We start from the raw sequence: 24,577 nt of genomic DNA on the forward strand, positions 1-24,577 counted from the left end.
GTTTTTCCATCCTTTCGTAGGAATCTGAGCTTCGTTTTCAGTGAAAATGCCTTGCTGCTGCGCGTTTCAATGCAGCAGCAGGTCAGAGAAAGGGCAAGCCTTATTTTATATCCCCCGAGGTGAACGGAATGTCGTGCGTCGGAAGCAGTGGCTCCATAACATCTGGAGAAGAGATTTCGCCCCTTCTAAGCACGCCGTTCTTTGCGAGGCGAATGTTCCAGCTTTCCTCATATTTGCGGATGAAGTTGCATGAAGATTTTAATGCTCTTCGCATAGCCGGACTCTTCGTTCAGTTCAATACAGAGCACCGATAACTGTGCATATAGTTTTTTTCTTAAAGTGAGTCGGCTCAAATTTTTGTTGACTCTTCGACCCGTGACAAAGCTTTTTGTGTTTTCGCGCGTGCGTTAGTTTTCAAATGTATGTAATTTGTGAGTTAATGCCTGTAACTCATATTTTGTAGTTGTGTGCGTGTGTATGTGCGTGCGTGTGTGCGTGTATGTGTGTGTGCGCGCGCGTGTGTGTGTGTGTGCGTGTGATCCTTGCGCCTGATACTTGTGAAGCCAAGGAACTATTTTACTCTTATTGCGTGCTTATTGTATCTTTGCAAAGTTTCAATACTGCGAGCATTTCTTTTTCTTTACGTACTTTATGTTGCGAAGGCATGAACCGCAATATATATGTAGATAAGTGGTATTATGTATTATTCGCGCATGCTCATTAAGTACAAGCCACGCGCTTCTGATAATCTCCCTCAATTCTGATTAACTTGCCATCTTGAAGTCTGTAAGTTAATTATCAAGTGCCAGTCTTAGCAGTTTCCGTGTAAGCAATCAGCCTTTTGTTGTTGTTGTTGTTTTTTTGAGAGAGAGACTTAGGTTACTCCCAGAGGTGATGGAATGTAATTTCTCGTCGTTTCATAGTGACGGAATACAGGCGCGTGTGTAAAGTTCTATGTTGGCTGTTTCGCAAACACAGCACGTATTTTGCACAGTGGCATTGGTACAAAGGCTTTTGGCCCACTGATTTTGGCGAATTCACTTTAAGTAAACTATCACATTTCTTCTTGGTTATCTTCTCTGAGCATTTTAAGAGCGAATATTTTGAAACAAATTCTAGTTTATACTCTACGCTGCTTATATTGTATGCACCCAATACACCTCCGCGTTACGGACAACCCAAGTGGCGACGTAGAGGGAAACAGCTCAGCCACTGCTTGGTACTCATTTTTTCGGAGCGCTTCCGCTTGTATTTATCGAAGCGTCCTCAAAAAAAAAATGTCACGACGTTCTATCGGAAACGTACTTTCGTCATGACAGTTTCACAAGGGATAAATTCCCATACAACGCTTGAAAGGGCCGAATAAACAAGCGCGCGCATTGATTCTAATGCGGCTGCAGCGAGCCACTGGAGGGTTCAGCGCCGCGCCGGCCCGGTGAGGGGGAGAAATCCGAGGAGAATTGAGGAGGAAAGCGCGCGCGGGGGGGAGAGTGTCGCTACTTTCTAACATCAAGGGGCTTTATGCGTGGCGTCTGCTCGGCGCCACCACCGGCCGGTGGCTGCAACAAGTTGCGCGCAGGCGCAGTGATCGCTGTGGGCGGTGCTCTTTTGTCGTCTGCTACCGTCTGCTGCCGCGCTTTGGATAATAGAGAAGCAAGCCGATCACGCCTTTTTAATGTTGGCCGGTGAGTGCATGGTCACATACAGATAGCCAGCCATTGCAAAGCTGAAGGAAAATTAGACGAGGCAAAATATTAACAAGCAGGTGTTTTTGCCGTGTCAGCTTACAAGACAAACAGTATAATTTTTTTTACGGATCTTTGTGACACAGCTATATTAGAGAATACTTCTCCGTGTGTAGTGCCCATCTCATTTCTACTACTGCATATTCGAGTAGCTGAAGTGCGTAGGCTGCACAAAGAATCCACAAGCGCCTTTAACGAGCATATTCATTTATAAAGAACTATCACACGAGTTATCGGTGAATCATGGGAATCGACCTGCACAGTAAACATTTTTTGAAACATCACGAAACGGGAAGACGGCACGGTCATTGCTGCTGATGTTAAGGAAATTTATCTCATTATACATCAATCCAGTCACTTTCCTTCCAGCTGGACGGAAAGTGGCTGCGTTCAAACACGACTTACGCGAGCTGCTTGTTTCGCGACGATCCGAAGCACGGCTGCTGACCGTAGCAGATGACGAAAGAGCACCGCCCACAGCGCTCACTGCGCCTGCGCGACACTCGTCGCGGCCGCCGACCGGCAGTGGCGTCGAGCAGACGCCACGTGCTCCGGTGTTCCCTTTAACAGTGGGCCCCTCTGTACATTTGCCCTGAGGCGTCTGATATTAAAGCTATGAGAAATAATAAGTAAACACATTATTTATTTACCACAAATTTATGTATATATATATATATATATATATATATATATATATAACAGGGTACTGTAATATTTTCTACGAACTTCTTTCAGAGTGAGACGCAAGAAGGACATTTCATATTGACACGTTAACATTGCATGAAATGCAACGGTTTAGATTCAGCATGCTCTCGTTGTCTAAGCCAAGATCAATGTCTGATGTAGGTTACACTTTTAAGAGAAACTATCTTCTATAGTTGCTGTTCTACAAACTCGTTTTTTTTCCTCCAGCTAGCTCTAAATTGAAATATTTTAAAGTGAAGCTTTGTATGTCTGTCTGATTTGTCCGTGAGCACCGAAAACGCACTGGAGAAAAGCCAACTTGCACAATGGAACTATCTGCGCATCTGCGCACACAATAGAACAACGGTGCACGACATACCTATCGTAGTACACTACAGTTTACATTCGCAGTTGTACCGATAAGAACAATGGAAACTGCAACGCCACGCTACCCAGACTAACTGTATATATCTGCATCGCATTGCGCGCGTCACGCAATGCCTTCCTGGCCGTCGCCATGGGTAGGCCGCGGGTGCAGCGCACGGTAGAAGAGGCTGCCGTACGCGAAGGTAAGCGCGAGCGTGATCATGCCCATAAGGCCGATCCCGTGTATCGGCAACGGCAGAGCCTTTGACCGTCTACCGCAGCGATCACAAGGCAATACTGTGCAAGTGAAGAATCGTCCGTGAAAGTGTGAGTGTGTGCGTGTAATAAACGGTTACATGATCTAAAATAAAGGCTATGCAACTTAAAGCACTGTCTTCATTCAACTTCAACGTTCAAAAAACTGCAATCCTACACAAGCAATCAAATCACATATGCATCGCATCGGGTAGCTCAGCATTTCTTGAGTTCGTTGCGTGGTCGTTGGCTTTGAAGTTCGACTTTGATTCAGTTTGCATGGGAGAAAGCTTTGCGTTCAACCATATCTCTTTAAGAAAGGTGCTCTGATTTTTTTGCCAAACACGTTTATATATTTCTTCATTTCTTTTTTTTAAATGTTGCTGGCAAGAAAATTTTGAAATAATTTGAAGCTAGCCATCAAAAAAAAAAAAAAAAATGCGCAGTGACTTGCTTGACCGTGACGGAGTGTCGTCATTCTAACGCCCGAGCTTGCATCATGGCAGGAGGCGTACGTGACCATCATGGAGTACATCGCTGGCTTGGACCTGATGCGCGTTGTGACCAAGGAGGATTTCTTGGAGATCGAGGCGGTGCGCATCATCATGGCGCAACTGATCCTCGCGCTTGAGCACATGCACTTGCGCGGTTTCCTCCACCGGGATGTCAAGGTGTCCAAGTGAGTGGCTGCTCGTGCTTTCGGGCCAGTGTGTCCAACCGCCGACGGTGGGGCGAACATATGAGTTGCCTAGCACAGTATGAGATCGTCTCTACCTGGCCGTAGAGATTTTGGATGTTTAATATCTGCACGGATGTGCTGTGCTATCAACGGGGCACTTGCTTGCAAAGCCTACCAATAAACCAATATGGAGGTCGTGAACCTACGCTGCAGTGGAAATTTGATTCAGTGCTTGGAAACAGCTCTTCTGCTGTGATGGCGAAGCACTTTTTAGGTCGCTTCGATGGCAGTTTTTCAGGCTGTGAGTGACAGTGCTGCCTTAAAATGAGGCATACTGAAAACGTGATCATGCAGGTTAATGTTAAAATGTTTTCTTAGCCGTTGTGCGTTTCGAAACACACTTCTTGTTTTTGCGACTGTATATAAGGACTTGGTGAACGTTTACATTAAACTGTCTTTTCCAGCATGCTCATTTTGCCGGGCGGGCGAGTGAAAGTCATCGACTTCGACACAACTAAAGTGTGCAACGGTCACTGTGAGTGCAGCCTGTTTTCTTTTGCCTTAAGTAAACGATTTAAGAAAACACCAGTGTTCTCACATTTTCTGGCCTTTTTTTACAATTTGAATAAAAACACTACCAAAGTGTGCTTTGAGGTTGCCAGATAATTGCGTCTAGCACTTAGTAGGCCATGTAATATGTCATAGCGAGTGCACCCGACCATTATCTCTCGTTTAATATCGCACGCATTCATGCTATTCTTTACCGTCTGTAATTTTGTATGGTAAAGACGTACCATACAAAGCCTTAGCTGACTGAGCCACCCGCCGGGGTGGCTCAGTCAGCTAAGGCGTTGCGCTGCTGAGCACGAGGTCGCGGGATCGAATCCCGGGATCGAATCCCGGCCCCGGCGGCCAGCATTTCGATGGAGGCGAAATGCAAAAACGCCCGTATGCTTGCGTTTTAGTGCACGTTAAAGAACGGTGGTCAAAATTAGTCCGGAGCCCTCCAATACGGCGTGCCTCATAATCAGAACTGGTTTTGGCACGTAAACACCCAGAAAGAAGAAGAAGAAAGATAGGACCTTTTCGAAGGTCCTATCGTTCAATGATTATCCGTCAATATCCACATGAACGTTCTCCCTCTCTCGTAGTTAATACTATACTAATAGGGACCTTATTATCCGATACTGCTGTCAATCCTTTATGACATTGATCTGCTGAAGTCGACTATTTTTTTAACGAGAAAAGGATGGTACTGGCGTCAGACCCCACGAAATCTATTCGTTATTCCTGTTATCTGTTAGTAACTATCTCTCTAAAACACAATAAAATTATAGTATTCTTACCTGTTCTTATTGTAACCAATGTAACGGTGTGTAAGTTTCACCTTTGATAAAGTTTTGCACCCCAGCAACACTCACATGAGCGATTCTGCGGGATTACAGTTCGGTGGTTCTGCGGATCTGCGTTTACGGTGTCAGGTTTTGTGAATTCTGGTATCCACTTTACATGCACGATCCCAAAGTGTGCATGACCGATTCCTCTGCAGTGATCAATGCATACGCAATCACGCAGTCACCAAGCGTTTACTGAGGGGCTACTTTCGGAGAACTCCTTTCGAATTCCACGACGGCGAGTCGGCCGGCACCATACCGTACATGGCTCCGGAAATTCTCAAAAGGAGACCGTATGGTACGTCATACGCTCTGCAGCGAACAGCGAATTGTATTGCTTTGAAGTAAATAGTTATCGTGCTCACCACTTGTCTACCGCAAAACACGTTACTCTGCTTTGTTTCGTTCTCCTTTATTTCGCGAGGTTAGCGATGCATGACTTCGGGTGTTGGTCCTCCGACTGCATACGAGCCAGTCACACACAAGCCTTACGCGTATGGTGGGGAGGTTTTGGCCGGGGCTGTTCGCACAATACGCGCAGTCCGCGGTCATTCATTGCGCGCAGGTCGTGCTGCCGACTGGTGGTCGGCGGGCGTCGTCATGTACAAGTTGATGACCGGCCGGGTGCCATTCCGAGGAAAGACCAAGCAGCTGCTTCGCGAACGCATCATCACGTCGCCGCTGAAGTGGCCTCGCGTCGATGAGCATGCACACTCGGCGACGACACCGGCCAAAGACATGACGTACCGAATGCTCAAGAAGAACCCCGTGGAACGTCTCGGCTCGCGCAACTACAGCGACTTGAAGACGCACCCATTCTTCGACAAGTTCGACTGGCAGGTGCTTTACAACAAGACGGACTTGTGTCACATACCGAGCATCGCCGAAATTATGAACACCGACGCTGAAAACGACCGCAAAAGTGGGGACCCCGAGGACAAGCGCAAGCACCAGCAGATCGAGGAAATGACCGACGTGAGCGCCGAAAGCCAGAAACCGTTGCTTTGCTACGCTTCGCCTAGCTTCAAGAAACTCATGCTGAAGGTACGCAGACATCCATTTTCAGTTGCAATTAATCCATGTTAAACCTAATTTCCTCTTAAGTATAATGTCACCGTCGTAGATATGCTCGAAAACTTGCCTTCGTGTATGCGCATATGCTTACGAAAGCGTGGCTCTCGTGAAGTTGTTTCTTCTTAATTTGGAAGCTATAGTGCTTTGGGACACTGGGTCACAACTCGACGAATAGCTTTTTATTAGATGTTTTCTAAAGTGCAGGCGGTTGTAGAAGAAAGCTGTAGTTGCTTTCAGGGGTTGTTACGTCACTTATAACATCAGGAACGGTGACCAGAATGGGAAAACTCTAGAAAATAAACACTCTCCTGTGAACCCAGAAGTGCCATGAAATCGCGAACCCAGAAGTGACATGGAATTCGTGTTTTCGCCCAGGTAAAGTCGAGCAAGAGCTCTATCAAGGTGTCCGAATCCTTCATGGAGACCAGCGGGCAGAGCTCCGAAGCCATCGACTATCAGGCGAACTCTCCCACGTCCATGAGCAGAACTATAGCTCTGAGCAGTAAGTGCACTCACGAAACATGTCGTGTAGTCGCTCTGGTACTGTTGTTGCTTTTCGCTCATACAGGAGCGCACTTTACGATCGACAATTTTACAATTGACAACTTGGGATATGTTCCGAGATTTCCCCAGGGTTATCGATGAAAACAATGTCTAACGGCTAGACTTCAACGAATAAACCATATACCACTTTTATTGTACGCGCGTGTCGGTGATGTGCACCGTACTGTTAGTATAAGGTCGGTGAGTAAGGTTGGAAAAGTACTTCTGGGCATGTCGAATTTGGCGACCATTTCTGCGGGACTAATGGCACGCGGCAAATCACTGGACATGGCGACGATCTTGAACGAGCGCCCGCTTGTTGCAGGCGTGGATGGCAAAGACGGCGGGTCCACCGAGAAGGTGGATCTCATGCTTTACCGGAAGAAGAAGTACATGAAGTTCTGGGGCTTCGGTTTCTCACTGCGGCGGGTCCAAGGAGAGGGAGGGAGCTTCACCTACGTGGACGTGAGTCTCCGTGTGCCTGACTGACAACTTATAAAATAGTGCATGGCCTCTTTGTTGCTGCGGTGCTGTACGGCAAAATCCGGTTGGGGAAAGCAAGGCATACACCTGCTATTTCTACTGGCGATATTTCATTGCTTCTCGGCAAGCTGAGTTGGACTCCTCAGCACATAATAAGTGCTTTTGCTCTGTCAGTAAATTCTAGGGTAATTACGAAACAAAGTGTTGTTCCTAACGAAAGTGTTACCTTCGGCTGAGTACATGATCTGCAAGAAAATTTTGCTAAGACGTTCAGATTTCATCTTAAAACCAGTAACACAGACACACATTGAGCATTTATTCGTACGGCAAACTTTCCCTTCCTAAAACACATTTGGTTTGAAAATACCTTTCTTGCGCATGCCCAGAACATTTTTGCAAATGGCCAGTAGCCTGCATTTCAGTCAGGCACGGTAGCTCGTATAGACGGCCGCGAGCGGACGCGCTCACCCGTTTCTCATCTGAACTCGTGTGCCTTCCTCAACAACGGCAGGTATCGTCTATGGAACAGAAAATATGAAGGACCCACGCACACTGGGACTCGGTGTTTTTTCGAGAGCGAGCAAGACAAAATTCACACTACGATAAGGGACGCGCTGTAGATTTCGGTAACTTTCGCGTCCCTCAGCCACCATGGTGGACTTTGTAGAGAAAATAGAAGTCTTTTTTCGGCATTACAACACTTTGCATCACAAAGCACTACGTGCATGACCTTATAACATACACCATATGTGACTGCCCCTCAGCTCAACGGTCCCGTGCCAGCACACCCAACACCCTGCACTATCGAATGACTGGCTTACTCGCCGAACCCATACCTCTCTTCTCCTCCGGGCCCTTGTTGTGCACGTGCGTAACATGCTGGATGAGACATGGCAGGCAGGCAATAACAATCTCGTAGCAAAATCTTCGGAGTAGGGGCTGTATTATAATAAAATTTATTCCCTCTCTCTTTAACTTGTAGAAACACGCTACAGTGACAGAGTACAATGAGAGTAACAACAGGACGAATGTGTCTTCATTGTCAGCCTAAAGTTCTTGTCATGTGAGGCGCCTAACGCACCATGTGTCTCGAAGCGCTAGGGAAATTTGCCAAAATGTGTGCGCAAAAAGGGAAAATAAGCTATCTTTAAATTTGAAAAGAAACTCATTGCGTAATGTCCAAGTTGCATGACCCTTTTATAGAGTCGTTGTTGTTCCAAAGCTCTGGACAGTAAGAAGCCCTTTCCTAAATTACTCTGCCGTGTGCTTTGTCATGTTGATGGACTAGAATGACTTCTCTGCCCCGTGTACTAAAGCAATAAACTTCGGCCTTAACTTTTTTTCTGCCCTGTTATCATATTACCTCAGCCAGAACATTACTGGTGTTTTGGAATGAATAAGTAACAAGGTCCTTGCTATTTGACGGTCGTTATCACGCAGTTCATATACCCTTTCTTCTGCGTTGTGGCGACACTTTCTGTGGCCCAATAAAGATTCCGGTCGCATTTATGGCAGCCAGAGTTACTGCAAGAAAAAGATTTTCTTCCCACTCAGTTACGGGCTCAACTTTTTCGTGTGTCATGATATTCACAATGCTCCTCATGCGATTAGGTGATTCATTAGAAAGAGTATTAAAAAAATGTATTCGAAAACCTTTTAGAATAGGGTAGAGGAGGCACTTTAGTTCGTTTTTCTCGAGGTTGCTTTAATCGCTGCAATATGCATTCTAAAATGACTCGAAGTAGTAATCAGGCAAGCAATAATAAAAATTATAATAACATGAAATTATTCCCCTTCCTATTCCACATAATAGGCCTTCGAGCCATCCTCCAATAAATACATTTTCATCATCATCATTACTCCAGAACAATGAACGCTAGCTTGTGAATAGCTTGCAGTCATGAGCTATTCGATTGACGGGAGATTCACGTCTCGCCTTAGGAGTGATCGTCTGACCCTTTCTGGGTGAAATTCATTTGACAAATTTTTATAATGTTCTTCGAAACTACACTGAGTCATTCTATTAAGACTGCTGTGGCAGTAAAGCAATACTGAGGATCTCTTGAGTAGCTCACCTTCACTACACAGTGTTTTTAAATGCAGAGCATTTCTTTAACTCACATGTAGCGTGCGCCGTCCGTCCGCAACAGCTCGAGCACAGGTGCGCCCTCTCCCCCACTCCTCCTCTCCCGCATCACGCTTGCAGCACATGTGCAGCGCGCGAAGCGTCGAAGTTGAGTCGCGCTCCAGCGCTGCAAGCACCGTAGTAACAGCAGGTGCTGGCAGTGATAGCGCGCCCTCTCTCCACCCCCTCTCCCTCTAACGCGCGCGCTAGGAATATAATGCGGGTTGGCGCGGGCTCCACTCGTCAACTCCTGCGCTCTCTTCTCTTGCGTTCGTCGGCGGTCGCAGTTGATAAGCGATGGAAGCAAGACCTTCAACTAGTACCTCGACGCAATCCAACATCAGCGCCGAAGCACCAGTTCAAGACATCGTACCATCGTCTTCGTCGACGGCGGCAGAAGACAAGGCGGCGAGGCGGCGCGCTGCCGACGCCGAACGCAAGCGTCGTAAGCGTGCTGCCGACGCCGAACTTCGTGAACGAGAAACCGCGGCCAGGCGTCAACGTCGACAAGCGGATCCCGAGCAGCGTGCACGAGAAGCCGCGGGCAGATGTCAGCGTCGGGCCGCGGACCCTTCGAGTCGAGAACGACACGCGGATGCGACACGTCAGCGTCGGGCCGCGGACCCCGGCGTACGGGAACGAGAGGCGGCGGCGAGCAAGCGTCGTCGTCTGGAGGCCGCCGCCGCCGCCGCGGAGCCCGTCGCCCCGGAGGGCGCTGGCGCGGAAGCCGTCGGGCAACGTCAACGGGACTTTGGGGGTGCCGACGCGCGCTTCAAACGCGAGTTCCTGGACCGGAGCTTCGGGCACAGCCTGCGACGTGTGCGACCGGCTGTGGTTCGACAACAACTTAACCATGGTCGGGAACATGCGTAACGCGGCGCATCGCACGAACGCCTTGCCGGTTCTTTGGAGCGCGTTCGTCGTCGACGCCGCCAACAACAAGCCCGACAACACCGGCGATAACGTCAGCGACGGCGTCAACGATAACGACGGGTTCAGCGGCTTCGTCGTCAACGGCGGCGGCGACAACGGCACCGGCAATAACGGTCTGTCAATATAACAACTTTGTCAATAAAAACAACTTTACGTTACCTACTTACGATTCTCTCTTCTCTCTCAACCCAGACCACCACCACCACACAATCACCACCACCACCACACCAACAACACAACACCACGGAACCCCACTATGCTCTGCATTTACACGTGTCCCTCGCGCGGGGGCATGCGACGGAGCTTTTTTTCTTTTTTTACTTCCAGCACATAAATAAAGAACCTCAAAAATTGGCTGTGGCTTAACTCAGTTATGCCTGGGTGTGCGTAGCGAGAGGTACGGTTCATCTTATTGTTTAGCTTGGTTCTCTCTATGGTTACATCTTTATCGTTTAGCTTAGTACGTTTGAGTGTGCAGGTTTGGTTGTTACCTCTCGTTAAGTTATGGTTACATTAAAGACGACATTTTATCAGCGAATCTGTTTAGGCCAGCCGTAATTTGTGGTGCGTAGCAAGACACTACCAAGAAAGAAAATAAAATAAACCTTCTTGCCGAGGCGGGATTTGAACCCGCGTACCCCCGGTCCCAAAGTGAGCGTCGTAACCACTAGCAATAATGAAAAAAAATTGTCGCAGTTTCACCCGAAAGGCGAAGCATCAATTGCGATAGCAAATTAGTAGAGAGCTATTGACCCTTTTCGCGGAGCAGTTTGTTTTAGAGAAACTAGATGGCGCTCACGGCGGCGCGCCATACCTCTCCTCAGCGACCGCGCACGAATACGAAACCATTACCGCTTCTACCTTGCTTCTGTGCGATCAGCTGTCGGAAATGCAACTGAGTTTTCGCTAACACACTGTGCTCCAATCATGCTAGATTGAATCATGTGGATTGAAGACGTGTGCAGTAGTTGGCTGTAAAAATAGTGACTGGCATGTTAAGGAATAGAATGAATCTGTGTGGCCAAGTTCGCGGACCGCTGCTGCAACTGTCCGAATGTGTTACCGGAACTTCGTGATCTACGGTTTTCCTCGAGGATACAGAAATTTGCTCATCCGCCAGCCTTGTATCGCTAACCTTCAAAGAAAGGGCTTCATCCCAGGAACGTCGGCAACAGTGAGTACCGCTCGTTAAACAATGACGAAGGGAGTAGCGCCGCTTCCTGTCATAGTAGGTTTCGTGCACCGTTTCTGCACACATCTACCCCAACTTGCACGGAAACTTACGCCCGCTCTTTCACCAACGTGTTAAGAATAAATGAATAGGTGCACACTTGAATATATGCGCACTATATACGCACAATAAATGACGGACTACACCGATGGCGCATGAATGGTCGAGGCTGAATGTTTCGTGATGGTCCACAAGAGTAAGCGAGTTACTAGCTGTAATATATATTTGCTACAAGGCATTATAGTGTACAAGACAGCTACGTTTCAAGCCTTGTGTGCAACAAAAACAAATCTATCGGAACTGAGCACACCCGCGAGCGATTAGGCAAAAATTAATCAGATAGTGGCCGCACCGAGGAACTTCACTGAGTCAGAAACTGACAAGCCACTGCTTCAAAATATTTGCCGAATAAAGAACAAAGAGCAAAACAAACTAATCCTGACTGAATTCATGAGCGGAACGTTTGGATAGCTTGGAATACATATATTTAGCCCCGCTTTTAGAACAAGCACCATATACGCTGCTTGCACCGTTTGGATATAGCTTAATCAGCTCCTAAAGCGTTTTTTCATGTTCTCTGAAGCTGTGATCAAAGCTTCGTGTCGTCCACCTAGTCACCGTCTACGATATCTCCGAAAACCAGAGGTTTTCTAAGCCGCGCCGGCGTCATACACTTCCATTGGAAACAAGGAGGCAACGGAGGCAGTTGAGGCAAGCAATGGACGCGTCACCACGTGATCAAGCATGGTAGCGCCCACGGGATCGCCGCGAAAAGGGTCAATACGGAGTAAGGATAGTAGTTTCATCCGACATGCAGCAGCACCAGCAACGCGCAGAACTGTTGTCGACGCCGTCGGCGTTTTGCCCGCGTTCGCACTGAACGCGCGCGGCGTTTTTATATAAATACGCATTTGGTGCCGCAGCTAAACGTCGCCTCCCCCCTCTCTCTCTCCCTCCCGTCTCCCCACAGCCTTTTGCGCGACGGAAAAAGTCGCGTTTGCTCTCTATATATGTAAAGGAGGAAAGAGACGCTTAATTCTGCAGCCCTCCAGGGAGCACTGACGCTGCGCCGTGCTCCCTATTGGGCAGCAGAAATAAGCGTCATTTTTCTTCTTCAATAAAATCAGTACTACTACTACTACGGCGCAGAACGCGCGTTTTCTCTTCGAGGTGCGTTCGCTCCCTGTGAAAGCGCGCGTCCCTCGCGCCCTTCCACTCGCACATACAGCGTCCGGAGCGCGGCGACGATTTCATCGCCGTTGATGTCGTACGGAACCTCACGGCGACGGCGACGGTGACGACGACGGCGACGCCGACGGCAGAAATCCGCTTTGGAGTGTCCATATAATTGCTATCGCAATAAAAAAAGTTGTCGCAGTTTCACCTGAAAAGCGAAGCATCAATTGCGATAGGAAATTTGTAGATAGCTATACGGAGTAATGATAGTAGCTTTATCAGCTGTATTAACTTGGACATGCAGCAGCTTTGGCCATAGCAGAACTTGTCGACGCCGTCGGCGTTTTGCCCGCGTTTGCACAAAATGCGTGCGGCGTTGGTGACTGTTGCCGGAGCCTCTGATATAAATAGGCACTTGGTGCCGCAGCTAAACATCGCCTCCCTTCCCTCCCCCTCTCCCCCACGGCCTTTCGCGCGTCGGAAGAAGGAGTGTTTGCTCTACATATATGGTGATTGTAAAGGAGGAAAGAGACGCCTACTTCTGCAGCCCTTGAGCACGGCGCAGAACGCGCGTTTGTTCTCCGCCGTGGGTTCACTCCCCGTGAAAGCGCGAGTCCCTCGCGCCCTTTCACTCGCACATACAGCGTTCGGCGGCGCGCGGCGACGATTTCATCTCCATTGACGTCATACGGAACCTCACGGCGACGGCGACGGCGACGCCGACGGCAGAAATCGGCTTTGGAGTGTCCATATAATTGCTATCGCAATAAAAAGGCTATGCAACCACGCTTGCAGAACGTGCATTTATGCGAACCATATGATTGTGTTCGAGCGTCGTCGTCTTCGTCAACAGCTGACGCGTTCGTACGCTCGTGCTCTGCGAGTTGAAGAGGTTTTGCGCGCTATGAGAGCAAGAAAAAGAGCGGGTCTCCTGAAACGCGGTGTCGGCATTCGAACGCGGTGTCGGTGTTGCAAGCTGCGCTATGCAACGCGCAGTGACGGCCGTAAGTCCGAGACGCGCGAAAAGAAATTTTCATCATCACGAATAATAAGATGAAAAATTCGCGCGCACTTCCGGAGAATGCTGGGCTATGATCGCCCAGCTTCGCTGTTTCAAGCGTTGCGCGGCTGAATGCAAGTTTTTTTTTTTAAAGTGTAACGCATTTATTTTGAAAGTCTTCATCTTGTTGTTTCTCAATTGCCACAAAGACGGCCCGATGGTCGGTGAGGTGGGAGGATAAGGGGTTGTCGTCCAGTGACTTGAACACGTTTCGGGTGCTATCCTCATCTGAATCCACTCGCCTGGCCACTTCGTACTTACGACGCTTCTCGAGGCGTGCGGCTCGTTCTTCATCCGTCTCCTCGGCTGGCTGCCTCTCATTGGTTTCGTTCCGACGACGAAGCCTGGCTTCCTTTAGTCTCTCCAACTCACTTTCCATATCTGCCGACGAATCCCACCGAGCCGCCCCTTCTATATATACGATGCAACGCCGGCTCCTCCTCTGTTGTTGCAACGTACTGGCTCCTTCTCTGACGTCGTGGCAGATGGCGCGGCGAGCGGCACTGCCAGCTGCGGCAGTTGCTAGACAACGGCTCAGCTCGCGGTGTGGCCACCGGCCACAGTGAGATGGCGAGAATACGGCCAATGTAGCTCTCGCTACAAAAACATTACTCGAATTTATTCGCAAGCATTCTTTGGCGAGTATGCCAGCTCCGTCACCCGAAAAGTGTAATGCCTTGTATCTGCACAAAAATGCTGAATTTAAATCAAAAATAAAAATGAGAACAGAATACCCATAGGGATACATAGGGCTCCATAGAAAATGCATGGGGAAGCTTATAATAGGGGTGAGCCAACTGAGATTTGGGGGTGGGACAACTGAAATTTGGGGTCGGGTAACTTGAAATTTATGGGTGGGTCAACTTGAAATTCGCAGGCGGACGAACCTAAATTGGGGTCGACCAACTTAAATTTTGAGGTGGGCCAACCTAAATTTTTGGTGAGCCAACTGGAATTTGGGACGGGTCAACTTAATGTTACGGGTATGCCAACTTGAATTTGGGGGTGGGCCTACTTGTGGGCCAACTTCAAGCTTGCAGGAGGGCCAACTTGAAATTTACAAGTGGTCAACTTCAATTTAGGGGTAGGCCAACTAAATTTAGGGTTGGACCAACTTGAAATTTGAGGGTGGATCAAGTTAAAATTGGGGTGGACCAACTTAAAATTTATGGGTGAGCAAACTTAAATTTGGGCATGGGCCAACTTTAATTTGAGTGTGGAGCAAATTGAAATTTGGAGGTGGACTAACTTAAATTTGAGCATGGACCAACTTGAATTTGGTGGGTGAGTCCAGTAAAATTTGGGGGTGGCCAACTTCAAATTTTTTAGGCCAACCTCAATTTTGTGGGTGGGTGAACTTCAAGTTTGCAAGGGGCCTACATCAAATTTGCAAGTGAGCCAACTTAAATGTAGGGGTGGGCCAACTTCAAATTTGCAGTACGCCAACTTGATATTTGCAGGTGGGTCAATTGGAATTTTAGGGTGGACCACTCCCAAATTTTAAGTTGGCCGACCAACTTGAAGTTTGGGGTTGTAGTAACGTGAAATTTTGGGGTGTTCCAACGTGGCATTTGCAGCTGGCTCAACTTAAATTTTGGGGTTGCCTAGCTTAAATCAGCTTAAATTCGGGGGTGGGCTGACCTGAAATCTGGGGGTGGCCTAACTTAAATTTACCTAGCCATCTTTGTGAACTGAATTTGTAGATGGGCCGGCTGAAATTTGGGTGTGGGCCAACTTAAGTTTGGGGGTGGGTCAACTTGAAATTTAGGTATGGGCAAACCTAAATTTGGGGGTGTGCCAACTTAAATTTGGGGGTATGCTTACGTACACTTATACAACTCCAGTGGAGTTTCTGCATTCTTTTTATGTCACAATGGATGAATTATGTGCGCATGCAGACATCATTTCCAAAGAAAACCAAAGCAATTCATTAACCAAATAAACTAATTATATTATCTTAGCTACAAAATATTACGGCTCACGTGTATATTGGAAAGTAGAAAGAATCGTTATAAAAGTCTAGTTACAAGCCTCCTACATTTCAAAATGGCCATTAGGCCACATAGCTGGCATCAAATTATTAGTTCAATTTACTTCATTACAGAAGCGGCACCGCTGAGCGCGACTCTCCATCTCTTTCTTTTTTATTTATTGCTTCAAGACCAGAAAGATTGTTTTTGAGTCATCCAGAATATTTCTGGTGCCCAAGTACCCAGTGTAACCATATGTTCACCGGTCATTTCTCAAGATCAAAAAGCACAATAAGTATTAATGTTATCGTGCGCCTCATTTTGGAGACATAACGTTAAAATATAGTATGTGTTACCTAAAAATTGGAAACGTGAGAAAGATGTTCTAAAGGGTTGAACAGATGAGAGGCAAGAAACAAATAGGTACAATTGAGCTGTACAGCATAAAACAGATGTAATACCAAATAAAACATGTACTTTGATATCAAAATAAGCAATGCGGCAAAGAAGCAACTCATCATGGAGTTATTTCATGCAGCATATTCAACATGTCCCTGTCACAAAGACTGTAGACAGATGAGGAAAGGCAATTGCAAATGTTTCAGGTAGCGGGCCATGAAAGGGCTAAATGTGATCTCTCCACTTAGAAAAACGAATGTGGGTTACTCTGATGACAAAATATATTTTTTATGAGAGAAATTTGGCTGGTGCCAAGGGGACCGGGGAGGAGGAGAGGGGCATAGCTTTGCGAACTGAAAGCAGTAATTTAAAGCAGCTCTCATAGGTGCGTTAACAAAGCATGCTTTGCGGCCTTGCTTTTGTCTATTTGCTTGCGGTCACCGCGACCGGTTTTTAATCCTGCGCCCCGGGCTTAGCAGCACAACCCCAAAGCTACTGTAGCACCACGGTAGGTACAAGATGCTCTTATGCTGAAATTGTTCGCAACAGCAAATTGCAGAAAAATTTTTATGCTGGACATAAGTTAGCATAGAAAAGCACACTTGCAACCGACAAGGTTTGTGAATACGGTCCCATGTGTACATGTTCCGGAATTATATATACGAAAAGAAAGCGCCAGCACGCATCGCGGGCCTGTGCAAGATTGTTCGTGCACGTGTTGTACTTTTGCGCCGTCTAGGTTCGTATTTACAAAAAAGCACTTACGCTAGAACCGTTCTTAAGAGCATATGCCAGCGACTTCCTGATAGCAGACATGCTATTAGAGAAGGCGGCAGCCAATTCAAAACAACAGTTACGAAGAAAAAGCTTTGTGAATGCGGCCAGTAATTCTTCATTACGCGCTATAAACATGCCTTGTCTTCTTGTGCAGTCTTTTGAACAAAAAAGAGCTTCCTTTGGTGCAATATTCAGAGGCAAAATATTGCATTTCGCTGCGTTTTGTCATTTGTTGATTATCACAGGCGCGTAAACTTCTGTCAATCGCGTATGCGTGCTGTAACTGCACAAAAGAAGAGCGCATTGACTGGCTGGCTGACCTGTCTCTATTAAGTACCAGGCAATAGAGAGCTGGGCGATTTTCATTGGTGGCGCGTTTGCTCCTGTGACGCTTGTGATCAACGCTAGAGCAACTGAAAAATATATACGACAATGGGTGAAATATTTTGCTATTGATGGCTTTTTGTTCCTATGCCAATGAGTACAGATCGTTTTTGGACAAATTTAATAGGTAATGTATAGTCGTGCTACACTAATTTCGCTGGTCCCGATAATTGCGCTTGCAGTTGTAAAATACCACAGACCTCTGCGGGAAGCGCTCTATACAATTCAGTCACGTACGAATACTCGTACTAGCTTTCACACGTCAAGCTTTCTAGTTTTAAAATCTGTGGTGTTGAAGGCACGTTTTGTCTTCCGACTAAAATGCTTGAAAAAGCTTGGAAAACACTCGACACGATACGGAATATTCGAACGCTCTTTCCTCTGTCTATGCTTAGCCGTAGCGCCTATATCTTCGGAATGTGCGTACCTGAAGACATCCGACCACAGCAGCAGCTCTCTGGGCACTGCAGACCTAATGAGCCATTTTAACTGCCGAGGTGATAAAGAGATTCGGTAGACACGGCATTCTAGCTGGCATATTTGCTGCTCCACGCTTTGGGTCGCGCGAAAACTGACGCATGCCGCTCTCTCCCTCTATCTGGGCCGGTGGCTAGACGGTGACCAAGGGCTCGCCTGCCGACATGTCCAAGGTGCTGCCGCTGGACTTTATTCTGCACGTGAACGGTATCGCGGTTACGGATGCGCCGCTAGCCCGGATCAAGAAGATCATCAGCGATGCCGGCGACCAGATGGTGCTGTCGGTGATGTCTTCGAGTCCCTACCGGCTGCTCACCAGCCGTCGAGACATGCTGGGCATCATGCGCAGTATACCCCTGGAATCCGCCGTCGTTAAGGCCGCCACGCTCGGCTGCTTCGGTAGGAAGTCGTATGGCATCGACGTCCTCGACGTCGACGTCGCTGACGACAAGCAGAAGCACTTAGCCAAGTGCTTCGTGCTACTGGTGAGGTTCGAAGGATATGCGCCCCGCATCGAATAGCTTTGGAACATTGCACGGAGCGCTTAGTGCGTAGGTGATGAAGCAACGTTACGTTGTTGTCGTTGCAGTAATGTCTATACCGTATTTATTCGAATATAAGTCGACTTTTTTTTCCGGAAATGTTACCCAATTTTAGCTATCGACCTATATTCGTGACCAAAGAATCTCGACTCATATTCGTGATCAAAGCTAGCAAAAATACCGAGCTAATAGAGTTCCACTGTGGAACAATTCTGTCGCCGGAGCCGCAAGGACCAAGGCTGCAAACCAAGACGCCCTGGTATGCATGCAAAACACAAGTAATGAAAATAGGAAATCTGCGGCAGGTAAAAATCCACCAAAAGCGGTAGCGCAATTAATAAGTCAGAACAATGTTTTTTCTGGTGAAAGAAACACACTTCTCTATTGGTTGTTTCGTTGTTTTTCCCTCTGCGTCGCCATTTTGCGATCATTTGTACGTGACGGTTCGCAATTGCTGCTGCGCGGCTGCTGGATGATGTCACGTCGGCAAAGCTACACCGCTGCCGTAAAGTGTCAAGTGGTACTTTTTGCTGAGAACTCCACAACTGCGCCACTCAGCGCGAGTTCGTCGAGAATTAAAAGCTGACTAGGGGTTGGAGGAAGCAGCGGAACAAGCGTTTTGCGTGCAACGGGCGACGTCGTGCTTTTCGCGGCCCAGCAACCGGGAGACATGACGCTCCCGAGAAAGAACAGAGGCTTCATGTGCATGTGAAAGACAACTTTCCTGACAGTTCTGACAAGGATGTGGGTTGTGGCAGCGACTACGAGTGGCCGAGCATAGCTTATTGTAAATAAAGGTGTGTCATGTTCGATTTTTGCTGTTTCTCAAGTTATGGGTCGACTTATATTCGAATATATATATTTTTATTTCTCGGAAAGCCCAATATTAGGGGTCGACCTCTACTCACGCTCGACCTATTTTCGAGTAAATACGGTACCTGTAACTCTTTGAGATACCACAGCGTTGGCAAGTATCGATGACACAGTGCGGCGCAAGTTGTCGAGAAGTTAACGCTTCCTGATTTACGAAGCTCCTCATTCAGAGCTTCTCCGAAAACACAAATCGTTACCGTAAGTTGCTTGCTCAATTCGTAGTACACGCCCGAATGACAGTATGCATATACATAGTCTCGTTCATTTACATTTTTCTTTTTCAAGTTTTCTTCTTTCGTTGCGTGACCTACGCGAACTGCATCGTTTGTACACGTTCCGCACGTTGTTCATTACGCTGCCTTCTCGATTTCGGAAAAAAAAATGTCCGACTATAAAGCAGATGCTTATTTTATGGTTTTTAAAGCCATTCCATCTCCGCTTTTCGGTTAGGCATGTTTTTTTTTTTTTGCCCTCGTCCTAAGATGCAGCCTATAACCAAACTTCCAAACAAAAGGAAGGTAGCCCCAGCACAAGGTGTAAATACTGAGGTCAGATGTCACGTACTACAACACCCGCGCCTGTCTTCATCGTCGATACACAGGGCGCACCAAGTGGAGCGTTATGCAACTATGCGCGCAATCCCAAGACCATGCAGAGTGTCTGCGCGGGCGGTTATTATATAATTTCTTTTTTTTTTCAACCTTTCCCGAAATTGGATCAAACGCGATTTTCGCGGAAGTGTTCGTCGAAACGTCATGCCGTCGTGACTCGTTCCTGCTTGAATCCATGTGCCCCCATGTGACTGCATATTTACTTCGTCAGTATATACGGCATGTTTAAAGCGTCAGAACAGGTCGCACATTTTGAGCTTGTATACATAGGTGAAAACCCGAAGAAGAAACAGCTTGCCTATTTTTGTTACGTCACGCCAAGCTTGCCAAGTGGGGTTCACTGCTTGGCTATGACGTCATGCAGCTGAGCACGAGGTTGCGGGTTCGAGTACTGACCGCAGGGACACAAATTCTCGTGACCACGCAATGCAAAAAAAAAAAAAAAAAAAAGACATGGGTGCCAAGCAATCTTTGCACGGCAAAAATCCTCCGGTAGTCAGAAATTTTGTGGAGCATTCTATTACGTTGCCACTTATGGCCCTTACATTTGGGTTAACACTATAATTAAACCTCACCGTGCACTCAATCAACTTCGCGTCCGTGGCCTAAAAGAACCCGTGAAACACGGCATTTTAGTTGCGTGCTGCAGATATTTTGATAACGCTTTTACTTTTTAAACTGAAATATGCGCGTTATTCGTCTTCCAGTACGCAGACGTGGTCACTTCCAACAAGAAGTCGGTCTTCCCGGGTGATGTGCTGTTCGAAATCGACGGCGCATCAGTGGACGGCATGTCGCGGCCACAGGTTGATCACCTCCTGAGCGCCGGTAAACCCGAAGTCACGCTCTCGGTGGTTCCTCTGTCGCCGATGCGCAAGAGGCGTTGCATGATCTTCAAGATGAACGAGACAGGCATGTCCGACTTCAACGTTGCGTCCAAGTCTACGGCTGCTGACATAGACTGATTGCTCCACTACTGCCCCTGCGATTCGGCAATAGCGTTCCCGTATCGCTATGACGCCTACAATATTGCGATTGTCTGAAAGTGCATATATAGGTTCTGAGAACTTGTTTTATACCCTTAAGAGATAGGACACAAGCGCCCAAATAACGCGTTTGTTATTTTGGCAACATCTAGCCATCGTACTTTTGTGTTAAGGTACGTTTAGAATACCTTCCGTAATTAAGTTACATTTGAGCGGAACGTCACTTCAATGGACTTTACTAGGACGGTTGTCGATATCGCGAATTTAGCGTGTATTTATGTATTGTGCAGCAATCTTGCAGGCCCGAACGTCGTTTCTTGTGTTTAACGTTACTGAAAAAAGCTAAGTATGTGTGCCAACTCCGAACTGGCGGTGATCAAATGATGATGCAGATGACTCTGGTAGCGACGCTCTTCAATGATTATTGCGAAGGTGAGACATATCAGCAGAATTGCATAACCTGACAGCACCAGTGGGAATCCTGCAGTGCGGTTACTGATCTCTGGGATTTTGTTCCTTTTTTAATGTCCAGTGAAATTAATGCAAATGCTTCCATTAGCGCGCACCTCAGAGACGTTGGCGTCACGTTTAGGGGGACAGTATACCTATCCGCTTTCATTAGTCGGTTTTCTAGCCGATACGAGTGTTATTTTGGGGGGATGAATGGATCTAGCGTATACACATCTTGCGATTCTGTATATACGCTGCTGTAATGGCCTGATGCTTCCTATTGCTTAGCACGTGATTTTTCTTAGTTGAAAAGGCCGTCATTGCGTATGGTAACTTGCCAAGCTAACGGCGGTGTAGTCAGTTTTGCAATGAACCGGCACGTGGAGCGACTTCATTAGGTTTAAGAGATGTAAAACTAGACGTGCTCTTGTGATTGTGTGACCAATTGACGCATCTTCATTTTCATTTGGACGATGATTGGTTCCGCTATTAGGCGGGAAATTGTACAGGGCAGAGAAGCGAACTTGCGGAACAGTATAAGAAAGTGAAAGTGAGGAGGTTTTAAACAAGACAATTCTGATAAACGCATACCATTTATTTTCCAATAAATCTTTACCGTTTTACGTATTACTTGTCCTTGTGTGTTAGGACGAGGTGCAAACATAAGTTTATGCTCAAGTCGGTGGAATAACAATTAAAGCGACGCTGTGTAATTTGGGTACAGTAGTACGGGTGGTGTAATTTCATCCTTTTATTGACCCTTTTCGCGGAGCAGCTTGTTGTAGAGAAACGAGATGGCGCTCACGGCGGCGCGCCATACGTCTCCTCAGCGACCGCGCACGAATATACGAAACCATTACCGCTTCTAACTTCTGTGCAATCAGCTGTCAGAAATGCAACTGCGTTTTCGCTAACGCACTGTCCTCTATTCATGCTGGTTTGAATCATGTGCATTGAAGACGTGTGCAGTAGTTGGCTGCAGAAATAGTGACTGGCATACTAAGGAATGTAAGGAATATGTGGGGCCAAGTTCGCGGACCGCTGCTGCAATTGTCCGTACATGTTTTCAGCACTTCGAGATGTACGGCTTTCCTCAAGGATACACAAATTTGGTCATCCACCAGCGTTGTATTGCTAACCTTCAAAGAAAGGGCTTGAGCCCTGCTACGTCGGCAAGAGTGAGTACCGCTCGTTAAACAATGATAACGGGAGAGGCGCCGCTTTCTGTCATTAGTAGGTTTCGCGCGCAGTATCTACACACATCTACCCCAACCAGTACGAACACTTACACCCACTCTTTCGCCAACGTGCCAAGAATAAGTGAATGGGCTAACACTTGAATATATTCGCACACCGATAGCGCACGAATGGCCGAAGCTGAATGTTTCGTGACGGTCCACGAGAGAAAATACGCATTTTCTACAAGATAGTACAATGTGCAGAACAGCTACGTTTCAAGCCTTGTGTGCAGCAAGAACAAATCCAACGAAACTGAGCACACCCACGAGCGATTAGGCAGAAAATGATCAGATAGTGACCGCACCGAGGAACCTTACTGAGTCAGAAACTTGACAAGCCGCTGCTTCAAAATATTTGCCAAATAAAGAACGAAGAACAAAACACGCTAATCCTGATTCAATTCATGAGCGGAAAGTTTGTATAGCTTAAAATACATCTTTAGTCCCGCTTTTCGGAGTCAAGGACATCTCGACGAGGGACATCTCGACGCCATCCGCTGTCGAGGATGTGCGAAGGCAAGCGCAAACGCCACTCAGCGGCTCACGGCGCGTGTGATCCACTGTAGTTTGCTGGCCTATTCGGCCGCGGTCAGAAAACCCGATGAGGTTCGCGAAGAAAAGCTACGCTTTTAAAAAGTTGAAATGGAAGCTTACATTTAACGGTAAACATTACGGACATGTTTTTGTGGAGTTTAATAAAACGCTTAAAACTACCCTGCGACGTTATATTGACTCCAAATTTTATTCAAAGGATTGGTTGGCCAAGAGCTCAAGTCAAAAATAATTATGAAAATTGGTGCGTGCTAGCGAAGTTTACTTCGAAATTCAAAATAGGGATAGGGAAAAAAAAGTGTTCACTTCGCATTTCACTCGCCGAGGGATTCCATCATCATCATCAGCCTACATTTATGTCCACTGCAGGACGAAGGCCTCTTCCCGTGATCTCCAATTACCCCTGTCTTGCGCTAGCTGATTCCAACTTGCGCCTGCAAATTTCCCATCTTCATCACCCCACCTAGTTTTCTGCCGTCCTCGACTGCGCTTCCCTTCTCTTGGTATCCATTCTGTAACTCTAATGGTCCACCGGTTATCCATCCTACGCATTACATGGCCGGCCCAGCTCCATATTTTCTCGCCTAATGTCAAGTAGAATATCGGCTATGCCCGTTTGTTCAATGATCCACACCGCTCTCTTCCTGTCTCTTAACGTTAGGCCTAACATTTTTCGTTCCATCGCTCTTTGTGGGTTCCTTAACTTGTTCTCGAGCTTCTTTGTTAGCCTCCAAGTTTCTGCCCCATATGTTAGCACCCGTAGAGGGATTCCATAGGCGGCTACCAATTAGAGTAGAGCTTTCATAAGCGCGTAGCACAAGCTTTCATTTCAAAGTGGCCTTGTCTCCATACCGGATCCTGAGCGTTATGAAGGCATCATTTTGAGTGTGCTGCCCAAGACGCCGCGGGTTAGGTGAGGAGTGAGAAATACTAATTATCTTACTCCCTTAATTATGAAGAAATAAAGCAGCTGGTGTGTTTGCGTCGCTTTTAGTATGCGGCGGTAGCAGAGAAGTCGCAATTTCGCCCGAAAGGCGAACCATTGATTGCGATAGCAAATTATTAGATAGCTATACGAAGTAAGATGCGTAAACTGCTGTAAACATTCGCTTACTAACTAAATAACATGCACGCTGTCACACGCCGTCATCCTTAGTAAGCAAGGCACAATTTTATATTCTCCGTGCATTACTTACTGCTTTGCGTCTTCTATTTCTATTGTTATATTGTCTTTCTCCTTCGCAGGTTCTTTCGAGATACTTCTATATAGGAAAGAACGACTGTTGCGTCGAAGGAAGCATCGCTGCCGGAATTCTCGAATTGTGGGCAGCGAATTTGTATTGTAAAATAAACAGAAACGAAAGTTGAAAATGATGCGCCTCCTTGCAGTATATACTTTTCTTGGCACATGATAAGATGCCTAATAAATGCGGAATGCCATTGAGTGCTATAACGTTCGAGATAACTTCCTGTTTTTGGCTGTGCAGTCGTATCTCGTGTCATTGCCAGTGTGGAGCTGTCTAACGATGATTACGTTAACTCAAGGCAAAATAGCGGCCGTATTTTGCTG

General features: G+C 47.0%; 1 protein-coding gene across 1 annotated transcript in view; it reads left to right on the top strand.

Annotated features, from left to right (window-relative positions):
- Positions 1-20,844, top strand: part of LOC119441978 (microtubule-associated serine/threonine-protein kinase 3) — a 71,264-nt gene extending 50,420 nt beyond the window's left edge. Inside the window, exons 12-13 of the mRNA XM_037706661.2 lie at positions 17,893-18,240; positions 20,489-20,844. Of these exons, the coding sequence (XP_037562589.2) occupies positions 17,893-18,240; positions 20,489-20,746 (606 nt within the window). The 3' untranslated portion in view covers positions 20,747-20,844. The remainder of the gene's footprint in view (positions 1-17,892; positions 18,241-20,488) is intronic.
- Positions 20,845-24,577: the final 3,733 nt, after the last annotated feature.

The sequence above is a fragment of the Dermacentor silvarum genome, chromosome 2, assembly GCF_013339745.2.
Source record: "Dermacentor silvarum isolate Dsil-2018 chromosome 2, BIME_Dsil_1.4, whole genome shotgun sequence".
Classification (NCBI taxonomy): Eukaryota; Metazoa; Arthropoda; class Arachnida; order Ixodida; family Ixodidae; genus Dermacentor; species Dermacentor silvarum.